Consider the following 13,558-nt stretch of genomic DNA (forward strand, 5'->3'; position numbering starts at 1 on the left):
TTTATCATTTGCCATTTTTGTTTAAGATACTCGGGAATCACACAGAAGATTCTCCTTCCAGTGAAAACAAAACTCCCGGAGATTCAGGACAAACTAAAGAAATTGCTCCCCCGGGATGCGGTATTAGTAGGTCACTCTTTAAATGCTGACCTCCACGCTTTACAAGTGAGCATGCTCTTATGAGAATTTCCTTCAGCCCTGTTGGACCTGTTTTGCCTAATGCTTTTCATACTTGGAACCAAAATAATTCTGTTTTAGAGCTGTGGTCACTTTTTACCAGGCATTTGTTAAGATGGCATAAGGGTGTAAAAATACATAAGTTTAAACAGAAGGACTTCTAAGCAAACACAAAAGTCAAGAAGTAAGAAAGCTGTATTTCAAAAGGCTGAAAGTAAGAGTCTCTCTATAAAGTCTACAAGTAGCCTTAACTCTATATCCTCCTTTCCTTTCATAAGTTGCTGGGTGGGCACACCTAATTGTGTTGTAGTAAAGACAAATCTTTCGTGTTGAATATTTAAACCCTCACAATATATCATCCTACAACCGAAGAGCATAATCTATGCCCATCTTGTTGGGCACCTGTGGCCTGTATGTATATAATAAACATGCAAAAAGTTGATGTCTTTGTGTGTCTGGAATCAGGGCCAGTAGTCAGTGGGTGCATGGGAAACCATTGGGGAACCCAACCCAGAGGAGGATTTTTCATTTGCAATCCCTTTTCCTGATATTTCCCCACATATGGAATTCTGCCAGGTCTTCCTTATTCTCCAGGGACTATAAGAGGCTATCACAGGATTAAGAATAGGTTTGTGGAAAGTGTTAACTGGGGAGTTACTGCCACAATTCCATAATACAGATGTTCTTTACACATATTATTGTTGATGGTCTCTCTTCTCCAGATGATACATCCCAGTGTTATTGACACCTCATTGCTTTTTGCCAGACATGGAGGTCGACGGTTCAAGTTAAAATTCTTAGCAAAAGCTGTTTTAGGGTAAGTGGTGGTGTTAGAACTAGTAATACTATGTACTATTTTACCACTCATAATTATTACACCAAGTGCATGTGTGCTTATCTCAAAATTAATAATTTTAGAAAATCAGATTATATAATGTACATGAAATAACACATGTAATGCAAATTATATTATTAGGTGATATATATATTCACAGTAAAGGCATGTCTACACTTCACCCTTCTTACAGCAGTGTGTTGGGGTGTTTATAATGTCTGTACTCAAGGTATCGAGAGTGTAGATGGTGAGGCACTGCTTAGGCAAGTAGAATATAGCATCTTTATACACCCAAGCAGAGCCTGTTGCTGTTTTAGCAGTGTTGTGTCCTAGAGCCTCTCTGTTGTTGGAGCTTCTGTTTGGTGTGATGAAAGGCTCTGGCAGAGGGAAGGCAGCAGGGAAAGTCTAGCAGGAGGAGGCAGTGAGGAAAGGCTCCACATACCCTACGTGCTGCTGCCGATGAGTGTAGTGTAGACATGCACAAAGAGTCCTGCCCTGGAGATTAAACAGTTGAAGGGGCATGACAAAGAAAGGGTTACTATCTGCATGTTACAGGGAGGAAATTGAGGCAGAGAGGTTAAGTGACTTGCCTAAATCCTACAGTGTCTAGGTAGTACAACTAGAATAGAGCCTAGATCTCCTAATCCCTAGTCACCTACAGTTCCTTTAATTCTGTTAATAGATGTAAGAGTCAGAATTTCCCAAAGAGGCAAGGGTACTCTTTGTCAACACTTTGGAGGGTGTAATTTACACAAATGCCTAGGAGACTCATTGCAAAGTAGCAAGAAAGTGAAGATTAAAAGCAAAGATAATGTTTCAGAAATGAAGCTTTGACAAGTTTAGCTTGAGTTGTTATTGACATTCAATAAGATGCCAGCAAACATTCTATAGCATATTTTGTAAACACAATGTATTCTTTAGTAGTAACCGTTTGGTGAGATGTGAGGAGAGATTGCTGTGCTACATGCAAATTTTGAGGTAGGGAAACTATCAGAGTGTAACTAGTTGAAGATGAAGATAGTGAAGGTGTGTCAATATGCAGTATAGTCCATGGTATCTATGAAATCTTTAGACGTTGTAAGCAAGATTGAATGTTGCAGACATACTTTACATATTTCAATGACTTTTGGAACATTTTAGAAGACCATAGATTGAACAGCAGCAGATTTTGAGCACAGGGATAAATATACCACCCGAAAAGAACAAGTTATTGGGCTTCCTAAAGACTAGGTATTATAGCATTCAGGATGAGAAAACTGGTAATCTTGCACATTTTACTCTTGACATTTTAGGAAGGAAATTCAGTGTGAAAATAAAGTTGGTCATGATCCCTCAGAAGACGCTGAGGCTGCTCTTGCATTGCTTCAATACTTTATTGACCAGGGACCCAGAAAGGTGTGTGACTTTGTAGACTACGAATGTATTTTGCGTTGGTTCTTCTTAAAAAACACCTTAAAATATCTCAACATATGTAGTTTGTAGCCCTCCTATTAGCATAATTGTGCACCTGAATTCTAATCCAGAACAATAATTATATATTAAGCATGCAAGAACCCTCTTGACTTTAGCAGGACTACTGATGTTTTAAACTCAGGCACATGTTAAAATACTTTGTTGAATTAGGACTCATCTTTGGAAGCGGCTTTCCCCACTCATAAAGTGTCCAAATCCTTGGACACTCCACCAGTCATGGTAGAAATTGGCAGAGCTTCAGGAATGCTCCAAAATATATCCTGTTTTTATCCCTCTGCCCTCTCCATTATGCTCATGTTATTGTTCCTTTCCCTGTTTTCAGTATTACTCATCTTGATTCCCAAGCCTTTTGCTAATTTAAGGCACTTGTGCATTTCACAGTTGCTGTGGATTGGCTTTTCTGCACAACTCTGTTTTCCAAATTCTTGGCTTCAAATTCTAAAAACGAGATGACTTTATGGACATATGTTGCAGGTTTAATGCCCATGAATGCAATGTGCTGAGAGCTACCATGAAAAGGAATTAGTGTGATTTTTGTCTTTTTAGGTAGTAGAACTAAATTTGGAGATGGTGCTGTCAGCCCGAAATCTGATGGAGTCATCCCAGCAGAAATCTACATTACAATTGCAACAGAGTGGAGTCCAGAAGCATGCAACTGAACCTTCAGGAATACCTAAACCATGGTAGTAGGACTTCCCAATGCATACACTGCCCCTTCGTTGATGTTAGTTCTTTGTGAAACTATATAGAAATGCATTGTTTTCCATCTAAATGATATTACTCTTCCTCTCAAAATATATTACTTGCTATTGTCATTATCTAAATAATTTTTAAAAATTAAAAGGCTTATATTATTTTACAACAATTAATTTTATGTTATTCTCATTTTTAAATATATATTCAGGATGCAAGATGATTATATGCAGGCAGTGGGAAGTTTAAGTTAGTTTTTAAAATTCTCTTCCAAGTAGAACTATAGCATTTTTTCTTCAACAAATATTCTAAGGTTTCTAATTCAGTGTAAACTAAGAGTTAAGTTTAAAGATTGAGTGATATTTACTATGACTGTTAGTTTTTTAGATTATTTGAATGCTACTGGCCAAAAAACTCTCCTTTTGAGCAGAAAGGAACTAGCACCTTCTTGCTCGTGTCAAAATAGTCTGAGCACTTCAAATAAACAGGTGAGTGAATTTAGATAACATATTTAGAACAAACTATTCTAAGAAATAGAAGTTCTATATAGTCTCAAGTGCTTTTTGTGTTTACAACATTGAGTAATCAGCAATAGTCTTCATACTTCCTTGGATAAATTGGTTTTGCCATCTTTGGAAATACATTTTGATCCTGTATTATCCTGAAATAGGTCTGTTTTAGGGACGAGTAGAGTGACTTGCCCAACATCCCCCACAGATCAAGAGGCAAACCTAGAAAGCAGAAGCTAAAAGTTCTCCTTTGGAGTCTCCTGCTTTAAACTGCTTGACTGTACGCCTTGACCATCGTAACTGTGTGTGAATTTTTCCCCTCTAGATACTCACAAGAGCTCTACAAGAAGTTCCTCAGTCCTCATTCAGTGTCATTCAGTTCACTTTGCGTTCAGAGCATGTTGCACCAGATCTTCTTGCTGAAGTTTGTGAAAAGGTAACAGAATTATACTTTAGAATGTTCTTTAAAGCTGAGCTTGGAGAAGGATCCTGCACTTTTTCAGATTCTTTGTTTGGTAAAATCCCTGCACTATCTTTTGTTTTCCTTTAGATGAGAATCCAGCTAGCTGACATGCTGACTGTCTTTGTGGGTCCATTTCGTAAAGACTTTTGCCTGAAGTCTATAAGGAGAGAATTTAAGAAGTGTGGTCCTATCCGATCACTTACTGTGCTCACTGAAACACACCAGGTGATTAGAAAGAGCATCCTAATTAACTGGATAGGAAGCCTCATACGGAGGCCATGAAGATTTTCTCACCTTAATGGAGAAAAGAGCATTAAGGTCCTTAATGAATTCACAGCTTATTGTTTTACCAGTAAGTTAAAGTAATGAAACATCCTATTTAATGCTACATCTTTAAAGTATTACATATAGAATATAAAAGGCTTCTTCAGATATTTTCCAATAGCCTATTACATATTTGTGAAAACAGAGGATACTGTAATTGCAATAGAAAACTGTGTAATCATTTTTTTTTTTTTTTAAAAGCCTCACATCTGTATCCAATATGATGTATTAGAAGCTGCTCAACTTGCTATGGAAAGTCTGAATGGAGCTAATGTTGCAGGGTCCTGCATTAAGGTATGTAAGCATGTGCTAAAAGCCTGATTTATATTCAACACAGGACTACATTAAAATATGAACATGAAGTACTTTAGTAACCTGTTTCATTGGTATTAATGAGTTAGATCTCAACACATGTAAAGTTTACAAAAGTAAATCGAACCCATTTTACAGCTGGAGATACTTGGTTACAGAAAGATTGGGACTTCTCCTAGATCAGGGCTGGGCAAGAGGCCCAAGCCACTGGATCTGGCCTGGGGCCATCTCACCAGTACCCTTACTACACAGCAGCTCATGTTGCTTTAAACAGCTCGTTGCTAATTGCTCTGGATGCTAGGGAAGGACTAGGAGGTTTCACACGCTGTCCCTGCCCCCTAGCAAAACCCCTCAGCTCCCATTGGCCAGTTTCTGACCAATAGAAGCTGAGAAACTAGACAGAGGCAGGGTACGTCTACACTGCATCCCTAGTTCGAACTAGGGATGCAAATGGAGACAATCGAAGTAGTTAATGAAGTGGGGATTTAAATATCCCGTGCTCCATTAACATGATCTCGCCGGCGCGCTAGTTCGAATCACAGCTGATTCGAACCAGGAAGTACGCGCCGGGACGCGTTAGTTCGGACTAAAGCCCTTAGTCCGAACTAATGTTACTCCTCATTTTTTGACAACCTTTTCTTTTGACAACCTTGTTTTTTGACAAACTTTCAGAAATGCTATTTGTAAATGGAGTTTAGAATTCCTGAGAGACTCTAGTCCCTAAAACCGCTCTGACGGGCACGTTCCATGTATTTGTTTGAAATGCCCAGGTTCAGAGACCCGGCACTGTGATGATGCTAGACTGTGACATGCTGATAAAAGAGCTAGAAACGGATATTGAAAACAAAGGTGTGATTTATGTGGCGGGGATGAAGAAAATTCTAACCGAGACAGACTTGCAAGAGAAATTCAGTCATCTGAAAGACCTGCAGGCTCTGTTCTGGCCTAGGGATCTCAAAAGTGGGAAGCACAGAAATTACTGTTTCCTGAGTAAGTAAATGTAGCAAACAACACTGAATAGGTCTAACTTTGCAGACACTCTTGACACAGGCCTCCCATTGAAGTTAGTGGAGACTGTACTCACTGTCGCTCTGAGTAGGGTTACACTATGGATCGTTTCTAGACATCTGCCTAGTCAATCAATCATTTTGCTTTAAACTTTCAGCTAATGATATGAAATCTTAAAAAATTCACGTTACTTTAAACAGCAGCAGCTCCTGCATGTAGAATTATCCTGCAGTGCTTCCAAACTGTATGTAGATTCCAGCACAGAAATCCCTCTGGGGTAAATGGAGGCCGGGGCTTGTTTGTCAGTAGCTCTGATTGGAGTCTCCTCTAAGAAGATATGCAGCCAGGAAGCTGTACAGAGTTCACTTAGCTACCTGGGGATGGAAGAAATGTTAAATAAGCTCCACTGGACTTGGAACCTGTAGCTCTACAGAGTCCACTGCTTACACTGAAGCAGGAGACCATGATTCCCTTGTAGACCATGCTACAGCAGTGACACTAGGTCTAGTTTCCCATATGCCCTAGCTTTGCCCAGGCCTACCAGTGGGCAAGGAAGAGGGGGACAATTGCTCTGAGGCTCAGTGATTCAAAAGAGTCTGGGGCTCCCAGCTGCCACAGCAGTGGCAGTATACTCCGGGTAGCACTGAGGGCTGGCTGTAGGAGCTTAGCCTCAGCTCTGCCCCTCCCAACCAATGCCCACCCCTTCTGGGGGCACAAAACCTTCCCCGTCCCCAGCCTTGCCCAAGGACCCAGTAAATCTGTTGGCCCCGCTGACTTTGTCCTCTCGGTGCTGAGAAAGCAGAGAAGTAGTTGCTTTCTGGACTATGAATATTGACCATGGCGACTTTTTTTTTTTTCTAAGAGTTTCAAACTTCAGAAAGTGCCCTAGAGGCTCTTCAAGAAATAAACAGACAAGGAGCTGAAGGCAGCCAACTGCACAGTAGGAAAGCTCTGAGTCCTAGCCACCTCCACAGATGGGTTTGTCATATGGACCATAATGCTGGGAAGCCTAGTCAGCTGGCACATCACACCCTACACATGAAAAGGAAACAACTGTCTACCTCTGTGAGTTAAAGAGCTTTGTCATAAGGCAAGGTAGTGTAAAATAAATACAGCTCTGGGAGCTAGGAAACTGGGCTTTGTAATCACAAGTCTGCCATTGATCTTCTGTGGCTTTGGACAAATGTTTTAAACTTCAGATTCCTGTCTGTAGAATGGGTTTAGCTTTTTCTGCAGCAGAGGGATGGTTAACAATTAATATTTGTAAAGCAGCTTGAAGACAGACTGTGTTACATGTTTCACCGCATGATCTGTTAAACCGACTAATTCAGTGCAACTGGTTTCAGCAAAATGTAGTGCTACTCAGGAATCAAAGCCCTACATTTTTCAAAGGCAAGATGACCCAGGGTTAAAATATGGGATGGCTGCTATGAAAGAATTGTTGGGGATTTGTGATCAAGTGCCCCGAAGGAAAGAACAAATTCGGTTTTCTCTGAGTTTGCACGGTCGTTTTCACCTTTACTAGATAAAACTGCACATCAGTTTGCAACAGTTGCAGGAGTCCCTGCAGCTCCCCAGTCACCATGCTTCAGCTCCAGCCTGGAGAGACCATCTAGGAATAACAAGATAATGTGTCAACTATCTCTCAATGGCCATTCAGACCTTGATTGCCAGCCAAAGATTGCCAGTTTGCATGTTGTACATTCACATCCAGCAGGAAGTGTGTAGTGAGTTCAACTGCTTTTAAGGCAGCAGTCATACTTGGATGACTGAGAGATCCTTTGGCCTAGGTTTTAATGCAAGTACCATTTTGTTTCTGCTCTACATAGGAGCAAGACTTAAGGAAAAAACTGAAGAAGTTAGACCGCAGTATCAAAAAGCTTTATAGAAGCCTGGAGGATAATACACTGTGTGTCGTTCTGTTGCCAGGTGTGAACAGGTAATATTTACAAACAGTGGCCAGAGAACACTGTCGTGCCAAGCAAGTTAGTATTTGCTCCATAACAATGCAATTTAACAGTGGACAAGGAGGGAGGGTTGAAACAAAATACAGGACTATGTAGCACTTTAAAGACTAACAAGATGGTTTATTAGATGATGAGCTTTCGTGGGCCAGACCCACTTCCTCAGATCAAATAGTGGGAGGGGGAGGAAGAAGGGGGAATTCTCCATAGAATCCCAGCTTGTAAGGCTAGAAGGGACGAGGATCATTATCTAGTTCAGTCTCAGAGGGGTAGCCGTGTTAGTCTGTACAAGAAGGAGCCTTGTGGCACCTTAAAGATTAACAGATTTATTTGGACATGAGCTTACATCTGACAAAGTAGGTCTCTGCCCATGAAAACTTATGACCAAATAAATCTGTTAATCCTTAAGGTGCCACAGGAATCCTCCTTGTTTATGTAGTTCAGTAGTTCTCAACCTATTTATGATTGTGTCACTATGCGGCCTACATTATCTTAGCTGGACTGCAGGTTGAGAACCATAGTGCTGTCTCCCAACCCCCTCTACAGATCTCTGTACCCAATGACCTGGTCTGCCCCTCTTAGCCCCACTCTGCGGAGGGATCTGAGTGGGCCAGAATCCCCTATCTTGACCCTTCCAGATGACAGCCCTAACCTGGGACCCTGCTGGGCAGTAGGGAAAGGCAGGCCAGACCCAAGGTCACTTACAGGCCGAGAAGGGCAGCCCCAACCCCAGATCTTGCTGGGCTGCCAGGCACTTTGAGAAGCCATGGGTCAGATAAGTCCTGTCAAGGATAATTTAGAATAAAATGTGATCCTGCCTCAGAGTAGCAGACTGGACTAGAGGACATAACGGCCCTTCCAGTACGTTTCTATGACTTTATAACCAGTGTATTTCTAAGTCACTGAATACCTGTCTACTGGTAGTAAGACGTACTAGACTTGAAAGGCTACACATGTTCTCAAAGCCAGTTTTTAGGATGCTGTTAGAGGTTGGATTTTCAGATTTCTAAAATAGGCTATGAAATAAATTTCAAAAGGTAACTTGATATTATGAATTAGAAAAACTCAGCTGCATTCAAACTTCACTTTTGTTAGCTATAGACCTTGCCCTTGGCTAGGTACTTATTACAGTTACATTTTCCCTCTACTCAGAGCGAATTCACCATCTCCCTAGTCCATTAGGATGGAGAGTGAACCATTTTGTTCAGCTATGTTCTTGGCTTTCATTCATCAAAGGCATGATCATATCAGGGAGCTGCAGAGAGAAACATTTGCTGCTTTTTTTTAATGCAAGGAAAAAGGGCATACGGTAAAGCAGAATGGGTATGGGGCTGCTCTGACTTAGCCTTTGCTTGTCAGACCATGCATGCTCTTTACCATCTGTGAAAGAGGCTTTGAAGGCAGACAGACTGCTGTCAATGAGGTGTTTCATACCAGAGCTGTCCCTGAAGGCTATACTCTGCCAGAGTGAGACTGGGACAAAGACATAGTTGAGTTTAACTTGGACTTCAGCTGAATGAATTTAGATCAGAGCTGCTCCTAGTTGCAGCTGGAGGTACTTTTATAGCCTGCAGCACAATAGTATCTGGTGCCTGACAATGTATTTTCACATCTCCACTGGAAAGATTCTCTCCATTTCACAGATAGAGAGCAGAGAAGCCAAGTGACTTGCCTGAAATCCCAGAGGAATTCTGGGAGGGGAAGGAGGGAGGTGACAAATTGATTCTCTTGTCTCTCAAGTTCTAAGATAGTGTTCTAACTACTGAATACCCTCGCTCTCCTAAGCATTCTCGGCAGCTCAGGGATTGTAGTTCTGCTGGTGTGTGCTCGGTTCATTGACACTGAATGCAGGGTGCCTTAGAACATATTACAGCAGTACTTAAAGATTACTTTTGCTTCTGTTGAGTCTGGTTACTTGTCAGGATGGATCACCTGGGTCTGGTACTATTGCTCTCTCTCTCTGTTAATTTGTGGCAGGCCCCTACGCAGGAATTTGTGTGTGTGTGTGTGTGGGGGGGGGGGGGCAGGGGGGTTTGTAAATGTGGACCACAAGGGGGCGATCACACTCTTCCCCTTCAACCCTGTGTCCATGGTTCCCCAAGTAAGCTGGCAAGGGGAAGCCTGGGGCGGAGTCCTCCCCTCCCCTCCCCCACCAAGAACAAGGCCCAGCCCTGGAAATCCACCCCAGCCTTCCCCTGGCCAGCTGGAGCACGGGGGAGGGAGACTCGGGCAGCATGCTGCTCCTGCCTTCCTTAGCTGGCTGGATCATACTTACTTGGGGGACCATACGGGGTGCGTTCGCAACCTTTGTGTACACCCCCTGCATACAGGCCTGATACATCGAGCACACATCTTTTGGTTTCTTTGTCTTTGACATAGAAACATTCATCCCTTTCTTGGAAACTTTGATCCTCACATAAATATCCCAAGTTTTCATGAGCCACACACTGGAACATGTCAATGGTTTTCCATTGTTGGTTTTCTTTATATGCCCGGAATGATGATCAGTGGAATACATAATTACATTTTTTGTTAGCTGGAGTCCCCATAGGTACCACTGGATAGGTATCAATAGTTAGGCTAAGGCCAGGGTGGGGAACCTCAGGCCTGGAGGGGCCCCTCAGTTCACCAAGATCTGGCCCCAGAGCCTCAGGCCCCCTCTTGCCCCTCCCCCCCCCCAGTACTGGGGAGCCTGTGCTGGTGCTCCAGCTCACCCACCATGGAGTTGAAGCACACAAAATGCTTTTCACTTGTGTGCAGGGCCCTGGCTAAGATGTACAGTTATTACAAATGCGTATAGAACCATTCGGTCTTTGTTTAGAGTAAAATTTACCAATTTCCATTATGCCATTAATTGTATCTCCCCTTCTGTAACATCTTCCCTCAGTTTTCTTATTTCCAAAAGCACATGTCCTTTCAGCCCTTCCTGGATTATTTGAATGACTGATTGCTGACTTATTTCCTGAGCCTGTGTACAGGCTAACGCTAGGGGCACATTTACTTGTATTGATCCCATAGTGCCTGCTGACAATAAGAACAAGTTACTCACCCTGTGTAGTAACGGTGATTCTTCGAGATGTGCCCTGTGGGTACTCCACTCTAGATGTCGGGTCCATCCCGGTGCTGGGATGGACCCGACACCTAGAGTGGAGCACCCAAGGGGCCACTCGAAGAACAACAAATCCTTTCCCTCTGCTGCTGCCATACTGGCAATATTCTAGAAAATAATTGTCCCGTTCCTAATTTTGAGATGGATGCATTGCCTCTGTTAGTGGCATCCAGTACTCCAACCCCTAATCCTGTTTCACCCAAAACAGTTTCCAGTACGCCTCTTGGGGTTCTTTTTCTTATGTCAGTATACCATCATTTTAGCCATGCTGTCCCCCCCTTCTGAAATGTTTGTACATATGGAGCACATTGAGGTATGACCTTTGACACATTTAACCCAGTTAAGATCCAGCTCAGTTTGCTTTAGAGAGCGTATTTGTGATAAGACTTGTTCTCTGTGATCCAGTTTTACCACATGGTCCATTTAATAGGTGTATTTTTTTTTTTTTTTTTTTTTGCAAGGGCTCTTTCCCTCCCCCCCAAGCCAGATTAACTCCTCTGGGAACCCAGGGTTCATAGATTTTTTTGTGGGGCCCTTAGACTCTGGGATGAGGACAACACTAAGGGGTTCAATATGTGAGAGGGGGCTGAATGGGAACAGGCTGGGGTGAGGGTGCAGGGTAGGCAGGACAGGGATGTGCGGTCTGGGAAGGGGGGAAGTGTAGGAGAGAGGTGGGGAGTCTGGGTGGGAGCTGGGGTGCAGGAGTAGGCTGGGGTTCTTGTCTTGGACTTTGTTCTCCATTCTGTATACTAATGGAGCAATCTACATCAGACTAGGGAAGCTGTCAGAGGTGTTTCAATTATAGATGTAAGCAACTAGTCAACTACCCGATAAACCTAGGCTTAGCAAGTAGTTGAGTTGACTACTCGCATTCCCTCTTTCCACTTGCTGCCACTGTATCGGAAACAGCAAGGGAGGAGGAGAGAAGCTGGAGTCAGTGCTAGTGAGAGCCAGCTTAAAAGCTGGTTCCCCTTAGCACCTTCTCCACAGTGGTACCTGTCTCCCCTCATCAGAGGCGGGAGGGAAGGAGCAGCCTCTGCTTTGGTTCATGGAGATGGGGGTGGAGTAGGTCTGCCAGATGGTTGAAACAAAAATACTGAACACCCTTCCCCCCAAAAAAAAGAGTGGGAAAAATTCTGTTGAAGGGGAAAAAAAGGGGGTAGAAACCAAAGTTGTTGAGAAAAAAAAAAAGCCAAAAAATTTTTTTTAAATAAAACAGCACGTCCCCTTTAAGAGTTAGTGCAGGGAAAGGAACACGGGAGCGGTTGAGCACTAAGACCCAGGGGAAAGCATTGCTTCCCCTAGGTCTTTTGGCCCACAGCCATTTTGTGCCAGCAGCCTTAAGGAACCTGGTAAGCATGGGGGCTGGGGTTAGGAGCCCAGGCAATGAGTGTTTGTAGGGTTGCCAAGTGCCCAGCATTTTTGTCTCCTGACCCTGGAAAAATTCAGAAAATACTGGACATTTTAGGTGGCCGGTATTCTCTGAATTTTTTTACCCGACAGGAAGCGAAAATAGTGGATTGTCCAGGTGAATACCAGATACCTGGCAACCCTAGGGTGGAGGGATGTCTTTCATGAGTCAGATACGTTAGATACTCTGCCCTCATTCCCCAAGAACACGGAGCGGATAGTAATAGACCCAAAAGAATAAAACTTGTGCTATAAAAAGTAAAAAATCTCCAAGTTAGAAATCAGAGTACAAAAACCACAGCAAGTGCTGTAATAGAAACACAGATGGAACTGCTAAAACTCGTAACTGCTAGTTACGTAAATTATTAGCTATTAAAATAAACAGTACCGTGATGTGCATTGCACAGAGTAATAAAAATAATAGAAATAGCATTTGCAAAGGAGCAGAAGTGTTAAAATGGGTTACAAGGACCGGAGAGCAATCCAGGGAATCACAGCATCTAAGGCTAATTGTGAACTCTTATGAGACTTTACATTGACAAACTGATGAAAGACTTCTAAATCCTCAAAATGTGTTACACACTCCCTCACAGGCTGCATGTGGGATGTTTACAACATTCAGGCCCCTGTGCTGTAGCAGTGCAGAGAGTGGCTCTGTGGGGGTACCTTTAAGAGCACAGTTATAGCTGCCCTGTACGCCAGTGCTCGAAAGTTTCACTGTGAGGGGGAAAATAAAACCCCAGTCTGCCCCCCCACCCCTGCCTTTGCACACTTGGCAGGTGGCCTTCTCTGCCGCCCCCCCCCCCCCATAACTGTTATGGGGGCAAAACCCCTGCACAAGGGCTGGCAGCATCTCCCTTCCCACTAGCCAAACCCCAGCTCCTACCCTCGCCCCTGCCAGATTCTTCCCTTCCAACCCCATTTCTGCTTCACCCTAAAGTCACTTGACACCCTCCCCCAGCCAGTTAATTTCTCCTCCCTGTTCCCACCCTGCCCATCCCCCTACTATGATTTGCCCTGATGAACCTCTTTTTAATGCAGGCCAGGAACAGGGTGTGAAGCCAGGTGAGTGTAGCAGCCACAGCAGCTCTTGCTGAACATGCTCTGTTTCAGTGAGTATGCTCAGTACACTTTAAGCAGTAAATTCAGTCAGAGGGGTGCTGACTTTCCCTCACATTTGTAGAGTTTCAACAAAAATATTGGACACACTTGACATTACATCACAATCTACATTACATCTTGTTTAGAAAATACCAGACATTTTCTCAATTTGTTTCCCAA

The 13,558-nt window shown here is 43.1% G+C and overlaps 2 protein-coding genes across 4 annotated transcripts in view; one reads left to right on the forward strand and one right to left on the reverse strand.

Moving 5' to 3' along the window:
• ERI2 (ERI1 exoribonuclease family member 2) overlaps window positions 1–6,005 on the reverse strand; it is a 38,097-nt gene extending 32,092 nt beyond the window's left edge. The window contains exon 1 of the mRNA XM_075899428.1: window positions 5,986–6,005. The gene's annotated coding sequence lies outside the window, so the exon portion shown is untranslated. The remainder of the gene's footprint in view (window positions 1–5,985) is intronic.
• REXO5 (RNA exonuclease 5) overlaps window positions 1–13,558 on the forward strand; it is a 40,588-nt gene that overhangs the window by 16,057 nt on the left and 10,973 nt on the right. For all 3 annotated transcript variants that reach the window (XM_075899424.1, XM_006123130.3, XM_075899425.1), the window contains 11 exons: window positions 27–165; window positions 900–994; window positions 2,305–2,407; window positions 3,032–3,168; window positions 3,558–3,666; window positions 4,013–4,123; window positions 4,238–4,375; window positions 4,676–4,768; window positions 5,557–5,776; window positions 6,657–6,859; window positions 7,624–7,733. In XM_075899424.1, coding sequence (XP_075755539.1) covers window positions 27–165; window positions 900–994; window positions 2,305–2,407; window positions 3,032–3,168; window positions 3,558–3,666; window positions 4,013–4,123; window positions 4,238–4,375; window positions 4,676–4,768; window positions 5,557–5,776; window positions 6,657–6,859; window positions 7,624–7,733 — 1,458 coding nt within the window. The remainder of the gene's footprint in view (window positions 1–26; window positions 166–899; window positions 995–2,304; window positions 2,408–3,031; window positions 3,169–3,557; window positions 3,667–4,012; window positions 4,124–4,237; window positions 4,376–4,675; window positions 4,769–5,556; window positions 5,777–6,656; window positions 6,860–7,623; window positions 7,734–13,558) is intronic.

The sequence above is a fragment of the Pelodiscus sinensis genome, chromosome 16 (assembly GCF_049634645.1).
Source record: "Pelodiscus sinensis isolate JC-2024 chromosome 16, ASM4963464v1, whole genome shotgun sequence".
NCBI lineage: Eukaryota > Metazoa > Chordata > Testudines > Trionychidae > Pelodiscus > Pelodiscus sinensis.